Source organism: Fopius arisanus, unplaced genomic scaffold, assembly GCF_000806365.1.
Source record: "Fopius arisanus strain USDA-PBARC FA_bdor unplaced genomic scaffold, ASM80636v1 scaffold00067, whole genome shotgun sequence".
Lineage (NCBI taxonomy): Eukaryota > Metazoa > Arthropoda > Insecta > Hymenoptera > Braconidae > Fopius > Fopius arisanus.
The window spans coordinates 516,409-537,983 of NW_011887806.1; the positions used below are offsets into that span (position 1 = coordinate 516,409).

General features: G+C 35.7%; 2 protein-coding genes and 1 long non-coding RNA gene across 3 annotated transcripts in view; 2 read left to right on the top strand and 1 right to left on the bottom strand.

The window, feature by feature from the left end:
• The window catches only part of LOC105269329 (insulin-like growth factor-binding protein complex acid labile subunit), a 2,393-nt gene extending 710 nt beyond the window's left edge, over positions 1–1,683 (top strand). Inside the window, exons 2-3 of the mRNA XM_011309475.1 lie at positions 353–709; positions 888–1,683. Of these exons, the coding sequence (XP_011307777.1) occupies positions 353–709; positions 888–1,266 (736 nt within the window). The 3' untranslated portion in view covers positions 1,267–1,683. The remainder of the gene's footprint in view (positions 1–352; positions 710–887) is intronic.
• A 6,545-nt stretch (positions 1,684–8,228) lies between these two features.
• On the bottom strand, positions 8,229–9,643 carry LOC105269330 (uncharacterized). Its single transcript, XM_011309476.1, has 3 exons — positions 9,412–9,643; positions 8,544–8,765; positions 8,229–8,466 (listed from the first exon to the last, which is right to left on the bottom strand). Exons 1-3 carry the CDS (start codon positions 9,604–9,606, stop codon positions 8,302–8,304), a joined length of 582 nt encoding a protein of 193 aa, XP_011307778.1. The 5' UTR covers positions 9,607–9,643; the 3' UTR covers positions 8,229–8,301.
• Positions 9,644–11,942: 2,299 nt separating this feature from the next.
• Positions 11,943–12,913, top strand: LOC105269331 (uncharacterized). Its single transcript, XR_892427.1, has 3 exons — positions 11,943–12,097; positions 12,170–12,351; positions 12,465–12,913. It is a non-coding gene; the product is annotated as an uncharacterized lncRNA (long non-coding RNA).
• The last annotated feature ends 8,662 nt before the right edge of the window (positions 12,914–21,575 follow it).

Consider the following 21,575-nt stretch of genomic DNA (forward strand, 5'->3'; position numbering starts at 1 on the left):
GCCATTTTAAACGGACCAATAAGGAATCGTGGCTTCATGATTTCGAGATTTTCGAGATAATCGATTGTGTCAAGCATGTCCCTTTTAGAATAGGAATAGGATCCCTTTTAGAATAGGATATAATAATCATCATAAATGAGTTCAATATATTTTTACAAATTTTAACTTGATATTCCAACAATTATAATTACAGTTCACCTGAATCATTATAATTACAGACATTGCATCCATCCAATAGAATTTATCACCTTGACCTTGAAATATTCTTGGAGATGACGATCCAAATGTTGAAAAGTTTTGAGTTATCACGGTTTTGTGATGTATATAATTGCAATTGTAATTGTCTTTTTAGTAATCTTTTCTCGTCGTTTGGAATTACCCTCAAAACACTGGATATTCACGAATCTGGAGTTCGTAGTGTCGACACTAATGCATTCTGGGGTCTTGTTTACTTGGAAAAATTGAGTCTCTGGGGAAATAAATTGACGACTATACCCGCTGACTGGTTCACTCATCTACCTAATCTGAGAGTTCTGGATTTATCATTCAATAATATTGATACAATTGATTACAAAGTTTATTACACGCTGCCGAATCTGAATGAACTCAATATTGGTTACAACAAGCTGAAGGGCATCGATTACAATCTCTTCCCAGTGATGACACAGCTAAGAAAGGTTGAGTTTGGGAATAATCCGTTGGATTGGTCGTGAGTACAACAAAAAATAATATTTATCTATAGTATAAACTAATGGCTCATTACACCATCAAGATCAAAATGAATGAATTTGAGTTATCAAACATTGTAGAAACAATTCATGAGCGAATGAAAGATTATCTATTTTTCTGGCTATATTTTAATGTGTAATAGAATTTCCCAATTACAGGTACCGAGTACTGTTAACATGGCAGCTTGATAATCAAAGAATCGATTATCGTGGCATGTGGGATGATTGGGGATGGATGAGCAGTGCAATTCAAGAATGTCAGAACAACGGATATGCAACAGTTCCAGATGTCAAGTTATTATACTGTAGCTTCAAGAGATTGGTCGGTTTTTTGAACAAAAATCTATCATCAGGTGTTCAAAGCCCGTCATTGTTGAATCGTGATAATCTGTCGGTGCAAGCTTTCACAAATTTGAATCAGTGTGTCAAATCGAAGGTCAAGGTGGATGGCGATCTCCTGTCTCTAAAATTATTAGAGACTTTGTTACCTGAACTACGACTGATTGAAAATCCAACGGCAATATTCCATCGTCCGTAATTGCAGCAGTTTTTTTTTGTGAAAATACTTCTTCGTAATTTTACTTCCAATTTTTCAAATTTTTACTTCCAAAATTTTTCCAATTGTGGAAAAATTATCGTCTTTTTAATTTTATATCGTTCGTTTATTGAACTAAGATTTTTGTGTGATCATTTATCCGTAACAATGAAGATATATATTAATTAATATTTATTAATTGATATCTGTTAATTACCCCAGTGGAAATTTCGATCAGGTTCAGAGTAGGATTTGATCAGGTCAGCCCTGATGATTGATCATGATCTGATATGGTAACTGGATCAAATTCTGATCAGTCATGTAACGGCGTTTTTGATCAGGTCAAACAGTTCAGGATTCGATCAAGTCGACATTATTTAAACCGGATGATGCGAATAAACAATAATTATCAACTGAAAACATGAAATAATCAAATTTTATGACTACAGTTCATCTATCTTAATGGAAACTCGGATAGTAATCCATCTTATAGGTAATGGAGATCAGAGTAACTCGATCAAAACTTGATTAGTTCTTCATCAGGTATCACCTCAAACAATTCGAGAAATTTCTAGCATGCAAACATCAACATAAAATGCTCGATCAATCTCAAAACTGAAAAATTAGTTGTAAAATTTGCACAAAGTCCGTGGACTCATTCCATTGCATGAAGTCTTACTTGAAAGACATTGCACAGATATTGGATGCCAGAGAGGGAGTGATGAAAGAAGGGTAGAATATCCTCAGGAAAAACAAAGAAGAACTAAAAAAAAATATCCAATTAATGGTGGAGGACGTGCTGGAGTTGAAATTGCGGTGTAACTGATGTAAAGGACACCTAATTGTTCCCCTCGCACCCGGGGGCGTCTGGTCTTGGGAGAAATAGCGACCAGAACCATCCTTTGATGCTGTAATTGAAGGTGCTCCTTTACCAGAGCACAGTGAAGGTGGGGGATTACCACTCAAGTTTAGCCAGTCCGAGATTGTCTTCGAGTGAAACCACGTTCGAGCAATCTGAATCCACTTACTCTCGAGTTACTTCCATTCTTTACTGCTGAATCTATTCCACTAAAATCGCTATTCAATATTTCATCAGGTTCTTATCTACCCCCGATTTCCACACTCGACCTTCCATACATTTCATCCGTATTCTTGAATTTTATAGGAAATTCTTTAATCCTGATGGGATGAATATAATTACCAGCGATTATAATTCAGGCGTAATTCATTAACTAGGATGGACTGTCAATAATGTCCATTTTTTCAGTAATATTTGTTGGAAAAAATATATCGAGAATTATCCTGCTCCCTTTCCTACCTAATCCAAATTCTATCCAACGACTTCTTTGACGTCACAAAAATGTGGAACGCTATAAAAACTTTCCGTCTATGTAGAAAAGCGTCTAATAGCCGGATGAGAATAATTGACAAGAAGTTATTGTCATGGATAATTGCACAACTTAACCGGAACTCAATAGACCGAAAAAATTATCGGATGAGGGGCAGCAGATTATCGATAATTTTTTTTCGATGGGCACCCACAAAGCAGAATTATCCGAATCTTGAGAATTTACTCAATTGTGTTTATTGATTCCTATTCTAAAAAAGACAAACATCGATACTATCGATATCTCGAAAGTCTGTGACGCTTAATCCTCATTGGTTCAGTCGTCTGAGGCGGCTAATTTGAATTTGGAACTCATTCAAATTAATCCTATTCTAAAAAGGACATACATCGATACTATCGATATCTCGAAAGTCTGTCACGCTTATTCCTCATTGGTTCAGTCGTCTGAGGCGGCTAATTTGAATTTGGAACTCATTCAAATTAACAATTTTTAATCACGATTCTCATAATTACAGGGGGCTGTAGCGGGTGTTCGTTCTCGTTGATTAAAAATCTGCACACGTGCGATGGAATTCAATAGAGTAAAATTACTCTTGAAGTAACTTCTCTATGAAAATGTTTTACAACGTACTCACGGATCGACCAATTTATTATCAGAGAGTCATTTCATCGGTGCATAAAGAAGTAAAAAAAAATACCCGAAGATTATGACAGGGTGGAAAAACGAAGACCGGTGACAGTAGAGGAGAAAATGTTCTTTATGCGAATAATGGAAAGACGAACGCAATGGCTAATAGGAGGACGGTATCGTAAAATCATACTTTCACCGTAAAAGTGTTCCTCAAGTCAATAACTGCACGATAAAGGGAGATCATAAAATTTCACTCGGTCGTTTTATCGGGCAACCTGCACATTGCGGTGTGTTATTTCTCAATGTTCAGTAGACATTTTCACCCCTTAGTATTCATCTTTGTTTATTTTCATGTTTCGAGAATGATTGAGTTATTATTTTTTCAGGAAAAATTGGCGCATCCAAAAATAATTTATTATACTATTATTTTTTATTTAATTTTATTTTATTGGTATTTTCAGTTAAAACAAATTCAACTCTGGAATAGGATTTTATTAGACTAGGGGATTATTGGAATTACGGAGTTTTGGTAATTTTTACGGTATTAATTTCTTTAGTATTTATGGATTTTTGTTTTTAATAAATAACTTTACTTTCACTCAAGCCCCATAAAACGATGAGGATTCCACCAATTCCCAATTGGCCAACTTCAAGTCCAATCGTACCAACATAATCATGATTTTCCCGTTCCGATCATAAAGATAAACATAAAATCTAACTGTCCGAGGCTTGGCCCTCTGCTAACTCTAACTCGTTCCTTCTCTCTGAACTACTTTTCTCGCTATTTCTTTTTCCACATCTTTTCCACCAACTTGGATATAGGACTGAAGTAGTTGCTACGCTCGTTCGAACCCGAATGCACTTTGCAGAGATGAGATTTTTTCGTCCACAAGCATCTTCCACATCCATGGGTAGCAAAAGGATAGAATTCCCTTCATACGCATTTGCTTAACCTGAAAATTGTCAATACTTCGGAGACCAGATCCAATAAGTACTTATGGTAGAATGCATGGTTTTCTTTTTCAACTCAACATTCTGTTTCTTCAAATAACATTGCTGGAAATCCCTCTTGTCTGGTGAAGAATATTTTCACCTCTTTTTAGGATTAAGCCAAATTTTTAATAAATATTCAAAAGGACGAAGCTGTTAAGAGGACAGAGACCGCCATCTTGCTTGCCCAGCGATGGAAAATGGCGGCAACTTCACCTCGCCACCTCGCTTTTTTAAACAACTAGCGCCGCCGCGCTAATGGGATTCCCCTATTTAATGAAATCCTCATTTTCACATGCATTTTCGAATATTTTATGAGAATGATAATTGATGTTTTGATAGTTATTGTAGTCTACGCGTTTTGTCTCGACTTTTGATATTGCAAATGGGATTGCAATTTTTTCCCATTATGTGAGTTTGTTTTAACCTCGCGACCTCTTAAACACCTAGTCACTCAAAGGGTATTTTCGAAGCGCGGGAACGAGAGTGAAGATAGCATCAGTCAAAGTGAAATGAGGAGAGCTCCCTTGAACGAGCGTATGTAAGTAAACATTGTGGAGTATATACATCTCAAGGCTATCTTAACCGGGTTATATCTTACATACACATAATATGTATCTTTACGCAAAGTTTGCTTCGCCACCAGAGGTAACATCTCGGCTGACGTTCACCCGATGAGGCGACTCAGACAGTTTCGAATATCCGATTAAGCCTTCGTTCAATCTCCTGTCATTATCAGGCTCCTCTAATCAAAGTCTACGTGAGTTAGGAGCCAGGGGGAGTGATTTGAGAATGGGGAGGACAAGAAGGTGGAGGACATAAATATAAACATGCTTACGCCGGATAACAAAGACCCGTGTCGATACATGAGAATGCAAATTTAAGCGGTACTTCAGACCTAAAATAATAGACCTAAGGTAAAAAAAATCTTAAACTTACCCTCCCAATTATTTAATTTTATCATTTTTTTCCTGTATAACAAAATTCCATAAAGCGTTTTTTTTCTCACGGGCCGGTGACGTTTTAAAAATGGCGGTAAGTTCACTTCGCATTTTAAAATAATTATTGCGATTAATTATCACTCTTAAATGATTCTCAATAAGTTCCATCCTCTTCCTGCCGAGTGAACCATTTTTTTAAGATATAGTGACACAAATTATGACACTATATTTTTTTATGAAAAAGTTTCCCTCAATTTTTCGTGGGAAAATTTGTCTGGAGGTAATTATCGGCCATAACTAACCTAAAAGTCGTGGACTATTTTCTGTGTTGCGAATATTCACGAGGATTTTATCAGCCGAGCAAATTTATCGTCCAGTCTGATAACGATTAAAAGCGACAAGAATATATACATCCATGGTCCATTTCTCTGAAGCACATACGGCCGACATTCAACCATGGGCGGTTGATTCTGATCTACAGTGTCACACCCTCGTGTTCCACCTGGACAACTAAATGACTGCTTCAAGTCATTATCATCACGTTCAAAGCCCCGATATAACGCGAAGTGAACACAACAACGCTCATTTCATAGATTTGATGGCATTTATGTTACCCTTGTCATTACGACTCTCCATTTCCATTACATCACACGTTTTACCACCGCCGACATTTGAATCACGTCGTCGGTTCAATTTAATGATTGCAATGAATTGGCGATAACAACTTTTATTGGTTATTATTTCGCAAGATTTCATTCACTGTCAAGATTAATTACATTTGGTCAATTAATTTCCGTTCGGCATGATTTATTATATTCATCATTCTTTTTACTGTATTCCATTTATCACCATTTTTATCGATTTTTTCAGTATTTCATTAAATGAGATTTCTCTTATTTTGATATTTTGCTTTTTTGAATATGTTAGTCGTCATGTTTATTAGAGTTTTCCCTGGTAAATTGTAATTTTACTTTTTTCCAATTCGGATCTATATTCACGCAGCAAGAAACATCTTTTAACGTTTTATAATGCATCCTTTATACCCCGGTTGCCGTCGGTTTTTGCGTTACAAATTGGTGGAACCTCTGAATCCCCTGATTTTTCCTGACCTTCCAACTCTAAAGTCCTCCGTCATTGCGAACATTTATCTTGTGTCTCCTACCATTTCCTCTTTCTCAAACCCTCCAGGGGAGGAGGACTCCATTTTTTTTTCTCTGTACTACACGAAAAAAAGAGTCGTGAGACTTTTTTCACTCCTCCGTTTTCCTGTCTCCATCTTCAAACACAAGTTGGTTATATTTCTAGTGGTATCTTTCTGTGAAGTTTTTCAAACTCGAGAACATCTTTACTCGTTTCGTCCAAGGAAGAAACGAGATCTGACCAGAGAGCGAAAATAGTGGCGGTCACCGAGAGGCGAAAAAATAAGAGCAAATAAAGTGGTACACTGGTGAAGAGTTTTCGTGTGACGCTTTTAAATTGTCTCAGTGTCTTTTCCCATCTCGACATCTCAAGGATGAACACATAAGTGAAGTTCGTCGATACTACTGATCCCTCATTGGTCAACGCTCCCGCCATCTATTCTAGGCGGGAAATTGGAATCCGCATCGCACGCAATGAATTTTAACTGAAAAATATTAGTTTTATTTATGTAAAGTAAAAATAAAAATGAAGGATGCGCAATCAAAATATTAACAAAAAATGCATAAGAGTAATTCCTCAATGGTATTACGCATGAGAAACACCGGATGAATATATTTTTTCAGCGCGCAAAATCCGTGAAATTCGAACTTCTAATGGAAGTCACCCGAACATTCCATTTTCCCCTAAAAGTGGGGAAAAAAAAATGCTCAACGTCCCATACCTCCGTAATGCGAGAGGTCTCCCGTAAAAAAGAACAACCTTTAACAAGCGAAAAACCGTTCGGATTAAAAACCAAACGGCCCGAATCCCCATCACGAGAGCTCCCACTACCCCACATAACCCCGGAAAAAAAAAAACCGATGCTCGAACGTTCCAGGATGGAGTTTCATCCTCGGCAACAACAACAAATAAAATGCACGCTCAGTTGAGTAAAAAAAATATTTCTCCACCGGCGATTGAACGACAACCGTCGAAAGGGAGAGACCGAGGGACGAGGGGCTTGGAGAATACAGCATAAAAATCATACAATGCCGAAAGTAAAAAAAAAAAAATAATATGACAATAAATATGGAAGAGCGATTGGACCAGAAGCTGTCGGCCATTTTTCTTGTCAATGTCAGAATATGGCGGCTCGATGGTTTATTATTTTCAAACAAGTTAACGTGAGACTGAGGTAGAAAGAGAGTGAAGTTGGACGAAAGCCGAGCGAATGAGAAAGGGAAAGAATGGATTTGCAAGGCAGGACACAAGTGACGTGGCATCACATGAAATTGCAGTACGTGAGCCAAGTGTTTTGGATTTAAAGGTAGTTGAGTCCATGTTCTTTGCCACCCGAGAATACTCAGATGACATCCAGACACATTTTGCGAGCCAAGAGGTCGTAAAAGGCTTTCTCCCTCTCCACTATCACCGAAAAGCTAACCTCCACCTCTTCCTTTTCATCCTCATCCTCATCCTCACCCTCTCTATCCTCAACTATCTATTCCACGTTTCCCTTTGCACAAAAATTCGTACGCCTAATGCAACATTTTATTTGGAAATGTGAATAGCTATTTTCCCTTTCTGCTAGATATGAACGTTCAGTATAGACTCGATCACCTAAATCTTAGACGGTGAACGAAATAAACCAGATGAGCATGGTAAAAATGACAATGACGACTAGATTGATAACATTTTATATTGTACCGCCGATAACATTTTATATTGTACCATCGAGTTTCTTTCGTTCACCATCTAAGATTTAGGTTATTGAGCCTATCCTGATCAGGATAGGCTCAATAACCTAAATCTTAGATGGTGAACGAAAGAAACTCGATGAGCATGGTAAAAATGACAATGACGACTAGACTGATAACATTTTATATTATACAGCCGTAATAAATTTAACAATCAAATTAGTTTTCAATGCGACGTAAACACTTCAATAATATTTATAAACTTCTACAACATGAGTTTAGGGAATAATCATAAAAATATATCATAATGTGTTATAGTTTGTTGATTCCTTCCAGGCTCTGCAGTGGTATCATCCATGAGCCCATCTCGAATAAAATAACCACAGAGTGTGGAGCCTGTTCCCTTGAAGAGTGGCTACGCTTAGTTCTTATTCCAAGAAGAGTGTTGTTGTAAATTATTACCCCGCCTAAGTGTGTCTGTAGTAAAATGAAATAAATTAAGGGAAATCATTAACTTATATTAATAAGGGTCCTCGGTATATGTTCATGCATACAGAGGAGAGAACTGGCGATAGGTTGCCATCTTCACCGAAACATGTCTCCCAGCTTTCAAGCAAGAATCCGGTTGCTTTACACCAATGTGGGTTGTGAACCCTCACGGGCACCTGGTACATCATGCCAGTTTCTTGATTCGCTCCCACGAATATACCTGACACGTTTGAAACTGGGATTGGATGACTTATTGTAATTGGGCTAATTGAGACGCTGATAGCAAGCTGAAAAGATTAACAGAATGGTAGAAGTAATAGTTTATGCTCTGAAGATGTGGATATTTATATAATTTTCGAAAAAATGATGGAAATATTGATTTTTTTGCACTACTATTTTAGAAAGTGACTCGCGTATATGATATGTATGATAATAAATTGATCTTCTCAAGATATAAAATTATATCTTAATTATATCTTAATAGGTGTTCATGCTTGTGTCTATATACTGGGCCTTACCCTCCCTGCCCCTTTTGCAGGCATGTGATTTTTCCAATTCATATAAATTCAAACGCAAAATATATTTTCTTTTGGCTAGGAAATATTTTTGGCAAAAAAAATTTTTTCTCCGTGTAATATGACCCTGTAACGGCTCTTTAGGATGTGTTCACCTAATTGGCGAAATGGTGGATTAATTAAAATTTTTAGAAAAATTGTCTTAGGCATCATATGTAGTTTTTACTTTTTTAAAAAGCTTTTAAAAAAATCATGAGTTCAAAGAGAACATGTAAGTATAAGCATGTCTGTCGAAGAGACTCATTTTTGTCCTTCCATGAGATGGATAATTATAATCATCAACATTTTCTAATTGATCTTATATATTAATTAATATTAATTATTCTTATTTATCATTGGAGATGCTTGAGTGACTTACCTGCAGCTTCAAAATTAGCTGTGATTCGTACAGATAATACCCAGCAACTGGTGATAGCCAATCATCGCCATTGGATTCTCTGAATACGACCTGGATCCGTGTAATTTTGTTTACACGATTTCGGTGAGATCCTAAAATTATGTTTGGAGTGATCAGGGCTCCAGTGCGGAACGGCCCTTGATTGACCCTAATCATTGTTATGAAAGGAAGCTCTCCAGGTTCAAGCGGTACTGTCCCGGTAAGGCTCTTAACCTCTAAAAATAGCTTATAATTATTATTCAGACACTAGTCCTGGTAAATTTTATGCGGCAGAGAAACTTTGACACGAATTATTATAAATGTTATTGAATGTTATTATAATTGTTATTGAAATGAAAAAATGAAAGACGAGATAGCAAATCTCTTCATTTTATGCGAAAAAATTGCGGAACCGTCAACTTCCTAGACTATTAAAATTGACAGAATTTGCAGAGGTTTCAGAATAGAATTTCCGGGAATGCGAAGAGTTACCTGGCTTTTTTACTTGTAATTATCAAAATCGTGATTAAAAATTGTTAATTTGAATGAGTTCCAAATTCAAATTAGCCGCCTCAGACGGCTGAACCAATGAGGAATAAGCGTGACAGACTGTCGAGATATCGATAGTCTCGATGTTTGTCCTTTTTAGAATGGGACACAGATTATTATAAATGTTATTTTGTTAGTTGGAAACGATAGACATCATCAGTGGAATAAACTTGAATGTTGATGCATGTGAACCAAATTGCATCCATATGGTCAAGATATTGTACATATCTAGAATAAGAAATTCTCATAATGATAATTATTATTCAGCTCTTACATGGAAGAATTGCAACAGCTATCAAGACTAATATTATCAATCCGGAAGTCATGGTGTCGAGTTAACAATTTTTCCGACTAAAAAATCACTTCTGTGGAACTTTAGTTTTATGGAAAAATAGCGAAGATATAAGCGCGTAGTCACGTAATGGTTTGTTGTAAAATCGTGCTCACATCAATATCATAATAACGTTTGTGTGAAATCCTAGGAAAAAATGAGAGACGAGATAGAAAATCTCTTCATTTTCTGCGAAAAAATTGCGGAACCGCCAACTTCCTAGACTATTGAAATTGACAGAATTTGCAGAGGTTTCAGAATAGAATTTCCGGGAATACGGAGAGTTACCTGGCCTTTTTACTTGTAATTATAAAAATCTTGATTAAAAATTGTTAATTTGAATGAGTTCCAAATTCAAATTAGCCGCCTCAGACGGCTGAACCAATGAGGAATAACCGTGACAGACTGTCGAGATATCGATAGTCTCGATGTTTGTCCTTTTTAGAATGGGATTGGGTGTTGGCTTTATTGGAGCCCTGTTAACAAATGAAAAACACTTTTACATGAAACCAGTTAAACTGTTCTATTAAAATGCGTTTTCATGTGTTGTGGACATAAAAGTTTCAAAACCAATTCATTCGTTTAAGTAAATAGACTGGAGGAATTTCCGGATAAAATACTGGAAATAATTTCGAGAATTTTGACTGTAAAGGAACAATCAAGAGGGGATGCATTGAAAAATCTATATTTTTCTTTTATTGCCAGTCACCCTAGTTTGGCCCTAGAAACGATGAGGGAACTTTCAATAGACTTTGCTTAACGGTCCGCAGTCTCAACGCCAGAGCTAATAAACAATAAATCCCTTTTACTCGTATCCACATTTCCTTCCCCTTTCTATCTTACCTCTTTATGATATTTTGTTAACCCTTAGTCATACTACTAGCATTTGTCGAAAATGTTTTTCGCGGTTCAGTTGTAAACGAGTGATGAAGAGGTTATGTTTATGCTTTCCCTGGTTTTATGGGAGTTGCTTGTTTGTTCAAGTTCAGGCAATCAATTTTAAGAGCGTTTTATGAATGTGCGGAATTGGATTCCGGTTTCAGGCAACTCCCGCGCAGATTAATCTAGAAAAATCTGACTTTAATCAATTGATATGATGATGTCATTCGTATGGAATGTGAAGCTTATAAAATCAATAGAATTTGTTTCACTTCTCGATATTTATAGGGACACATTATGGGTCGATATATGGGTCGATATGAGTCGATTGGCGTCATACGATATGAGTCGGTATAATTCGATATGAATTGATATTAGTCGATATGAGTAGTCGATTGGCGTCATGAGTCGACATGACTCGATATTAGTCGATATTACTCGATACGAGTTGATTAGCGGCATAACTCGAAATGACTCGATATTGCTCGATACAAGTCGATTGGCGTCATAAGTCGATATATTTCGATATTAGTCGATTGCCACTATGAGTCGATATGAATCGATATGAATCGATTCAATTAAGTCCTTTGAGTCAATTACAATCACTAAAAGATCGATTAATAAAAAGAAAAAATCTATGGAGAATTAAATTCTTCAATTTATCTTTTAAACAGAACTATTTTAAATTTCTTTTGTTTTTCGTCTTTATTCGTATTTTTTCTTTATATCATAAATCGTTTTGTCGAGGGCGGGGATGTCTTATGACAATTGCTGCTGACAGTTCAAAGACTTGATCACAATCCACTGATTCTTTCTTCATTTCCATTTCTCTGCACCATAAGAATATCATTTCTGCGCTCCCAACGACTTCGGAATCTCTTCATGAGGCTATAAAAAAAAATAGCAAATGTCGGGAAAGTTTCCAAACAGAAACTCGTAGTTCCTGAAAAAAAGAAAACTGTTGAATATTTTTTTTTTCAGAATATGTTGAGATAGCAAACACCATGGCCGGAGGGTTATTGAACGGAAATGGAAATCCTTGGACTGCTTGTGCTCTTCTAAGAAACTTGTGCCAATCCTAACTACTCCTGAGGGGTGGGACCATTTCTCCAGTGTACTTTCCACATTTCTACAGATCAGTCTGTATTTGTACATGCAAAAAGGTGAATAATTATTTTACTATTACATAATAATGCTTACTAAATTATTGTACTTCCTGGACGTGAATATTCTAGTTGATAGTTCTTTCTCGTATGACTCTTTTTTCTGTTTATAGGGTACGAAAATATCAACCTAACCTCGAAGAGATAGGATGAATAAAGAGTGGGAGATTTATTCAAACTGGGAGGAATGTTGAAAGTTTTGTACGCGTTAGCATTAGCACTATTTACCCCATGTGATTGGTTGTGCTGAGGAAATAAGCCGATTTCTTCGTTGAAAGTCACGAAGAGGGAGGTTTCACTCCCAAATATCGTACATTCCTCTTGCTCCCAAATCTCATTCCAGTTTTCTCCCCTATGCGAGACGATCGGCTCTATTAATTTAATATCCCTGGGATTCTCTCTGTTCGCCTCTATCTGAAGAACTTTTCCATCTCCTGATGATGTTTTCGAATATCCGGTTGGGATGGTGAAAGAAATGCCGGGAGGAAAGGAATTCGTCAGTTCTTCCGTTTGGAAAATTAAAGAATCTTTTTTTTTTCATTCAATAATAATATTCAATTATGATAATATTAGAAGAACATTATTATTTTAATTCATCATTTAAAATCCTCAATTTTTACTGCTGATAAAAAAATAAAAGAAAATGGTTAAAAATATAAAATAAAAAATATTTTTTTTAGTTGAAAAAAAAATAAAATATTTTTTTTTGTAAAAAATAATAATAAATAAATTAAATTAAATAAAAAACAAAATAATTTTTTAATTGAAAAAAAAAAATAAAGTATTTTTTTGTAAAATAAAATAAAATATATTTTTTTTTTAATAAAAAAAATAATAATAAATGAATAAAATAAAAAATAAAAATAAAATAGAATAAATTGATGAAACTTGTAGTTTGCTCGACTAAAGCGATGGAAATCAGTCATGCATTTAGAATTTGTTCTACTCTGTCACCTCTTGTTGACAATGTTGTAGACAAACAACAGAATATTTGTTCAGACTACAATATTTATTCCAAATACAGAGTGACAGTAATTACATAATTGAATCTCAACCGTTGCAGTGAAAACAGTATTTGGTCCATCGAAAATCAATATTTATAACCGACTAGATTATTGAAATACACGTTTCCGAACCTAATATCCAAATAGAAGAGAAAAATCTATTAGTTGCGCAGGGGAGGGACTAATGGGATGTACCGTAATATAATCTGCCGATGCACTCAGGATAAAAAAAAAATGTATTGATCAGTAAATAGTCACGAATACGAATTTCGTAAAAAGGTCGGTATCGAAATTCATTAATTGATAATGATTAGTCGAGTTCACTCAAGGTCACATCCAATACGCATAGATTTTAATGCAATACGGTAATTATCATTAACAAATTGAGAACCTGGATAAATAATATTTTCATGTAAATACATAGATCTTCCATTCAAAATGAATCCTCAGCAAAAAAAAAACGTTTTTCCATCGTATTATATTTTTCCGGAGCCCAGGAACTTTCCAAAAATAACCGCCAGGTTGTTTAATATTTATTACAATATAAATGTTACGTTATAGTATTACAATTGTTTAAACAATAAAAAAAAAATTATTTCCGAGGATTTTTTTTTGGGAAGCCATGATTACAAAAATGAATCTCACATTTGAAAATAAAGTTTTCCATTCAATCAGATTGATTTTTCTTCACGATTACTCATTTCCGGTGTAATATTACTATTGCGTGATATTTAGGACGTCAACCCCTGTCACATCCCCCCACCCCAAAAAACTAATTTGTAGAGTCCGCATGTTGAGGTAATTAATACCCAGTGAAGCGCGAGATGAAGACGTCTCCATCCAAGTAAAATCCCTATCCCCCTATCCCCAGATCGTACACAAAAGCAATTACCCCTCGTGCCTGAAAACAAAACGTGGAAATGGTATTTGGAGGCGCTGGAGTCAACGTGTTGTCCTCCGATAAGAAAAAGCTCCCAATGAATATCCAACCCTTAGCCCCCAGCCCCAGGTCACAATTTTCCCTGCAGTTTAGTCGACAGCAGGCGATACACAAACGCATGTAACATTAATGCCCCTCATACACCGATTCTCCAGCGCCATATTGCAATTTCCACTTCGGACTCTATAGAGCATTTGACAGCAATGGCAAAGAGGGAGTAGCATATTGTCAGATCCTTCCAGGGGACACCCTTATCTTAAACGCCCCAGAATTCCAATTCAACTCAACACACATGCTCATGTATTTGTCGAGTCCATAGAGAGGAAACCTATGGGCACTTGGACTCCAGTCCTGGTAAACATCGGCATCAGACTGTACGCTCGCTAATGAATGGAGTTAATGAATGTCACGGGCCAGCCAGGGGAACTTAATCGAATCAAGAGCAACGAGGTGATTGGACCAACGTTTTGTTTGGAAATTGATGAGGAAAGGTGAGGAAATGGTGATGTGGATCCTGTGAAATTTAATTAACAATTGTTTCCCTAGTTTTTCATTAGGTCCAAGAGTTGCGTCTGCGATTTTAAAGTTTCGATTGGAAAAGGGAGTTGGACTTGTCTTTTCATTTTTTTCTTGGCAATTTTTTTGTCATTTTTGTTTTTTCGTCTGGCACTTCGCACAATTTATATATATATTGCCATAATTATCTTTTTTTTTAATAAACATTTTTTTTTATTTGAGTAATAATCATCTTATAATATTTATTTAACATTAAATAATTGATCTCGGAAATTAATTCCGGGAAAGCTTTCGTCTCAATTGCGATGGAATTTCGTAGGTGAAAAATTACAGCTTAATTCAATCAATCAATCAGCTTCCTCATTTTTCTCATCGTTCAATAAAATTCATATTGATGATAACCACTTAACCATCAACAAGAAGCCCACCCTAATATTCCTGGATTATTAACCGCCGATGTTTCCGTCAACAAACTAAATTTTAATTGACCCATAAACCCTCACATCGTCATTGCCACGATGCAATTAAGCCCTGACAAACGACAATAGGAAAACAGCAAGGGGTGATAGAGTATACTGTACCATAGAAATGGGATGTAATGGACTTTTAATGCCGTGTACCAGGGAAATCGATTTCCCGATCGTCTCTATTCGCCCCCTTCGACAAGAAATAGAGAGAAAAAAAAAAGAGAGCGAGAGAGAGAGACAGAAGCTTTTCGTATAAATTTCCATAATATCCCTATATAGCGAGAAGCGATGAGCGTTTTCGCCTGATGGAACAAAGGATCAGAATCACCAGAGGGCGCCCTCTGCGCAGTGGTGATCATCTCGTAATGTAGTCGCCTAATGCCTCTAGAGTATCTATCTCTCTCTACCATTCACCGTATCAATGAGCAGTGTATTTAGACATGCGAGAGTTCGATTTGGCATTCTATAGAATTACGCTAGCGAAAGCTATCGATTGGTTTATGCCAGTATAGGCACACAGGGTGTGGTATTTCGATAACGTGCGGCAAAACTTTGACGCCCGATAGTCCGGACCGGTGAACATCGCCACGGGACAACAGTTGGCCTCCATTTTTTTGTTTTTTTTTTGATGATTCTATTTGGTTCGGAACGATTTAATTGGAACTACTATTTACTGATTCTGGAAACGGTCATCAAGACTTTGTGGATTGAGTCCAATTTTCTTTTTTTTTTTTTTTTTTAATGCTTATTTTACATCGCTTCGAGTCAGATCAGACTATGTGGTCGTTGATCAGGACTTTTTAAAGCTGGTTAGATCTCACCATTCTACCCGGCCCGGAATCGAACCTGGAACCTATCCGTTGTGAGGCAACGATCTTAACCACTACGCCAGGCCATCGGGCTTCTGAATCCAAATTTGATGCTCGTTTTGTCGTCACCCGATGCGAACAAATGTTATTAACAATTCAGTTGTTTATGAAGCTGTATTTTGGAGGAATCCATATTGTCTTATAATTCCAATCAATTCACCAGTGGATTGTATGAAATATTTGGACTATCCCTGATTACTTTACCCCTTATCAAGTTTTTCAGATGAGAAAATTTTACATAAAAATATTTGAAAAAATTCTTGGTTACTTTCACCGCAATTTTCCATGAAGGAATGGATGCAGAAAAATTGCAAGGGTTTCCAGTATCCACGGAAAATGTATTATAAGTTTCTCCACTTCATGTTTCTTAACTGCAAACTTGAGCATTAAACTCAGTGAATTAACTTCCATAAAGATGGAAATTTCAATGTTTGGTTTTTCAAAGTGAAATTCCAGTGGTAAACTGGAAAAGCTATGGGGCTATATCTCCACATGAATAGTTCATTACAGAAAATACGCCAGTTTGGGGGGTGCAGTTCATGAAAGGAGAAACTTGTAATGAGTAAATGAGTTTGTGAACTTACGAGAAATGCTAAATATTCTCATTGGAGATGAAGCTTTCGGGCTCGAGAGAAAAACTTCATTGTCTCACTCACATCCAATAATGAGAATCATCATTCAATTAATTTCTTTTACGACCCATTAATTATCTAAAATATGAATATAATTAATTTTTTATTGGAATTTGAATGGGTTTCAAAATTAAAATGGGTAGAAATGATATTTTTTATTAAAAATATCGAAAATTATGATTCGAATACTTGAATAGGTCTAATAAATCGAATCATATCACCATGCCTCGGATTATAATTTATATTCATTGGAACGTCCTCTCCTTTTTCTCAATCCGGAGGAATGAAGAAGTTCAATGAAAAATCCTCCAATTTTCCCAACTCCTCTATTTCGGCATATGAGAGTGGCCCTCCACTGATCCCTAACATCTCCAAAACTTGAAAACTATAATGAACGTCAGAAATTCGTGATACCCCAATTGACAAGTTTGAAAAGGTCCTCCAAAAGTGAAGAGCTCAACTATTTAGTCTCTAGTGCATCCACTGAAATTACCAACGATGTTCATCTAATATTCCCCTCTCCATCATCTCCCCGGAGTTATAATCTCAGCCCTGATTATCACATTCCTCAGGCAATCCTTCCGCATCGCTTCTTAAATATTCCAATAACCCTCCTTTGAACTTCACTCCCAGAATATCCAATAACTGCAAGTCGAACCAAAATTATGGGCTCATGCAATCGATACATCAGTAAATCCTCTTCCTTTCATGAAAGGTAAATGTCTAGTTCAGGTCCACCAAACCATTCTGGATGTTTTTTATTTGATTGGATGGGTTTCCGTCACCTAATTAAGGATCTGTTCACCTTTTTATCCGGAAACAATTAGTATGGGAGATATGACATTTAATACACCGCTCTCTGCGTTATCCAGGGCCACGGCGAGGACGTGGCGGTGTGTCGGCCTCAAAGACACCACATGTTGGCACATTTATAGACAATGGACACACAGAAAGATGGATTTCATCAAATATTCCTGAACACTTCACTAAAACTCTGAATTCACCTCACCCGATCATCTACCATCGCTGACTGAACACAACGAGTGATTTATCCGCCGCTGCCCTTCTGTAGCAATTCAAATTATTGAATTTAATATCACTCACTCGTCGTGTCAACAGCGACAGCAGGGGGTAGGGGGGTTTAAGGAATTTCAAGGACAACAGAGTTTACCTCAGGATTATTTTTCGATGTATTTACCTCCTTGTTGTTTCTCACTCTCTTCTTTCGTTTTGTTAATGGAAACTGAGAGGATAAGAATGGTTTTTTTGGTCAGAGAAATTATTATTTCAATGATTACTGTTTTTGGTGGATCTAATCCATACATTTATCTTTAATTTCAATGGAAATGCGATAAAATATGTATTTTACTTTCCCTATTAATACTAATTTTATTTTTCAATTACCCAATTGTCAATGAAATTTGTAATTGTAAGTTTCATCCCCTGATATTAGTACAATAAAACAAATCTTATGATAATTCGTTCTTTGAGAAAAATATTCATTAATGTATTACTACTGGCTTTAATGTTTATATTCTGTAACTCCACCATAAATCGGTGGATTTCAAAATGAAATTTTCTCACAACCGAAATTCTAGCCGAGACAGAAATATCTTGATGAAATACGAATTTTAATATCCCCTCGCAAAATGAAGAATCCGAGGAAGGGGTTTTTGATTCCCAAAGACCTTAGGGAGAGTGGAAATGGTCTTATTCCACCTTCAGGCGAGTTTACCACCGAGGCGTATACGATTAAATGGCATTTCGTACACTGGAATCATGAGAGACGAAAAGGGAAAACTTTGACGTGCGTTCGTTCGCACCGTCGGGCAAGAAGTACGAAAATACGAAACGGAGCTCAGAGACCTCTCGATTCGTCGCGTCCCACGAAATTCACAGTACACCCTCGTTAACGGAATGTTAACGCCGATTTTATTTCAAAAATGCAAATTGCACTCCATTGCTTGTTTCACGAATAATTACTGCGTGTGACATCAACTTTAATGCATTCGTTATTGCGAAGAGTTCGTCCTAGGGAAAACCTGGATCAAAAACACTCAAAGTACTAATGGGTATTTTAGTGCCTGTCAAATATAAATTGTCGTGTTTTCTTGAATCAATGAACTTTTTTTTACTTTCTTTTCAGATTTTCTTTTCCGATGGATTGAAATCCTTGAATGAAAAATACTGTAAATATGGCTCAAGCCTCGCAGAATATTAAACAGCATTTTAGCACCAATCGAGTATAAATGATCGTAGCTCCTCCAAAAATCAATGGAATTCGAAAAATTAAAATCAGCTGGGTTTCTGAAAATCCAAAGAACACTTTTTGTTTGATGGTATTTTTTATAGCAATGAAAATCACTGAAATAAAAATACTTTAAATAGGCCAAATCCCACTAAGTACTACAGGGTATTCTGGTACTTATCAAGTACAAATTGTGATATTCCTTTCAAAAAATTAAAATCAACTGTGTCGTTAATATTCCAGACATTATTATTAGCTCAAAATTTTTTTTGTAGACCATGACTATTAATTAAAATTTTTCTTCGAAATTTACCGAAAATATTACGATATTACGGTAATAAATGCATTGCATGCAATATTGGAATCAATTATCAACTGTGCCTGAATGATAAATTTCGCGGATTTATTGGCAGTCTATTTTTAGAATCCCTTTTAAAAAAAAGCATGTAACGTTTTTTGTCAGCTTTTTTTGGCGCTATGCATATCAAAATATATCTATATAATATGATATATATATATAATACATAATATATATAATAACATATATATATAAATTATATTAATTTTTTTTTATATAATAATATTTAATATTTTAATTTTTATAATATATTATACTAAATTTATATAATATAATATATAAATGTAATATAATTTATTAAATTTTAAATTATTTTTTTTATATAAATTTTTAGACTTTTTTCTATCTTCTTTTTGAAATTCTATATATGTATATATTACATTGGAAATATATAAATATATATATATTCCAATGATAACACCCCATACGTGGACGATTTGGCGCGCATAGCGCGCCATATACGCTAGTGAATTACAAATAAAATGTGAATAATTACGTCAACGGACATCCCGACCATCGAACAATTAAATCCGAGAGGATACAGTAACCACGAGTTAACCAGCATCAAATTGAACATTCCCCAAACTCCTCATGGTGGATAACAAAATTCCATGGGCAATTATCATGAGTTTCAAATGTACTCAAGTGTATGCACTCCAGAGTGCGAGAATGGACGCAGACGTATGCTCCCCATCAAGGATATGGCCACAACCCATGCATCCATGCATTCAATTCCCCAATCTGTGAGTGATTCTCGATCGATATTAATTACGTAGCTTAATGATCCAGCTGATTGCTTGGCTGTCTCGAGGACCTCGTTAGCCTGAGAATTCATTAAAAAAAAAACGTACTTTCGTCGATTGAAGATTTAACGGAGAATTTCCAGGTAAATATTAATCTTAGATTTAATATTATACTTGTTAAAGATTTTATATATATATATCAGATTTTGGAAACTCAGGCACGGTGTAATGCAAAGAGAACCCGAGGAAATATCTGGGCCGTTTTTTTCCAAATTTGAAATTTTTGAAAATTGGATTTTTGACAAACTCAAATTCATTTTGGAAACTTGGGCAGAGTGTGGCGTAAATACTGTTCTAGCTAGAGTCATGCGAATGGATTCATTGGAGAGCCCGAGTGAATATCTGGGGTCGTTTTTTTCAAAATTTGAAATTTTTCAAAATTGGATTTTTGGCAAACCAAAATTGATTTTGGAAATTTGGGCACGGTGTACCACAAAGACTGTTCAAGCTAGAGTCATGCGAATCGATTCATTGGAGAGCCCGAGTGAATATCTGGAGCCGTTTTTTTCAAAATATGAAATTTTTGAAAATTGGATTTTTGATAAACCCAAATTCATTTTGGAAACTTGGGCAGAGTGTAGCGCAAATACTGTTCTAGCTAGAGTCATGCAAATGGATTCATTGGAGAGCCCGAGTGAATATCTAGGACCGTTTTTTTCAAAATTTGAAATTTTTGAAAATTGGATTTTTGGCACACCAAAATCGATTTTGGAAACTTGGGCACGGTGTAGCGCAAAGTCTGTTCAACCTAGAGTCATGCGAATGGATTCATTGGAGAGCCCGAATGAATATCTGAAAATGCAGGTTATGTACTTTGGCCGATTGATTTGTCGCTCTGAATTCCGGATCAGATGTGCCCCATTCAGGAATTTTATAGTCGCAAGGATCAAGTCGTTTCGTACTCACGTACTCCTCATAAAAACGATGGAATCCTCGTGTCAAAGACACACCAAAAATACGGCCACATCTCTCGATTTTCAAACTGAACCATAAAGCTCTTTCTTAAGGAGATAACCATAAAATTGTAAAACATACCCCATGAACAGATGTTTCTTCTCAAAAAATCATCTTATTCAGTACTAATAATAATATAAATATTTCAAAAATACCCCAAAATCCAAAAATTATAACGAAATATTTTTTCCCAAAAACTATCAAAAAACGACATGATCTCATCCCTCGAAGATTTCATTTTCCTTTTTATTATAGTTACTAGCGTATATGGCGCGCTATGCGCGCCAAATCGTCCACGTATGGGGTGTTATCATTGGAGTATATATATTTATATCCACGATTATTTCCAATATAATATATACATATATAGAATTTAAAAAAAAGAAAGAAAAAAGTCTAAAAATTTATATATGATATTATATAAATTTAGTAT

Coding starts and splice junctions, on each gene's coding strand:
- LOC105269330 (XM_011309476.1), bottom strand. CDS start 9,606: ATGATTAGGGTCAATCAAGGGCCGTTCCGCACTGGAGCCCTGATCACT. Junction 8,766..9,411: donor AGCTAATTTTGAAGCTGCAG/GTAAGTCACTCA, acceptor TAATCTTTTCAG/CTTGCTATCAGCGTCTCAAT. Junction 8,467..8,543: donor TATCGCCAGTTCTCTCCTCT/GTATGCATGAAC, acceptor ATTTTACTACAG/ACACACTTAGGCGGGGTAAT.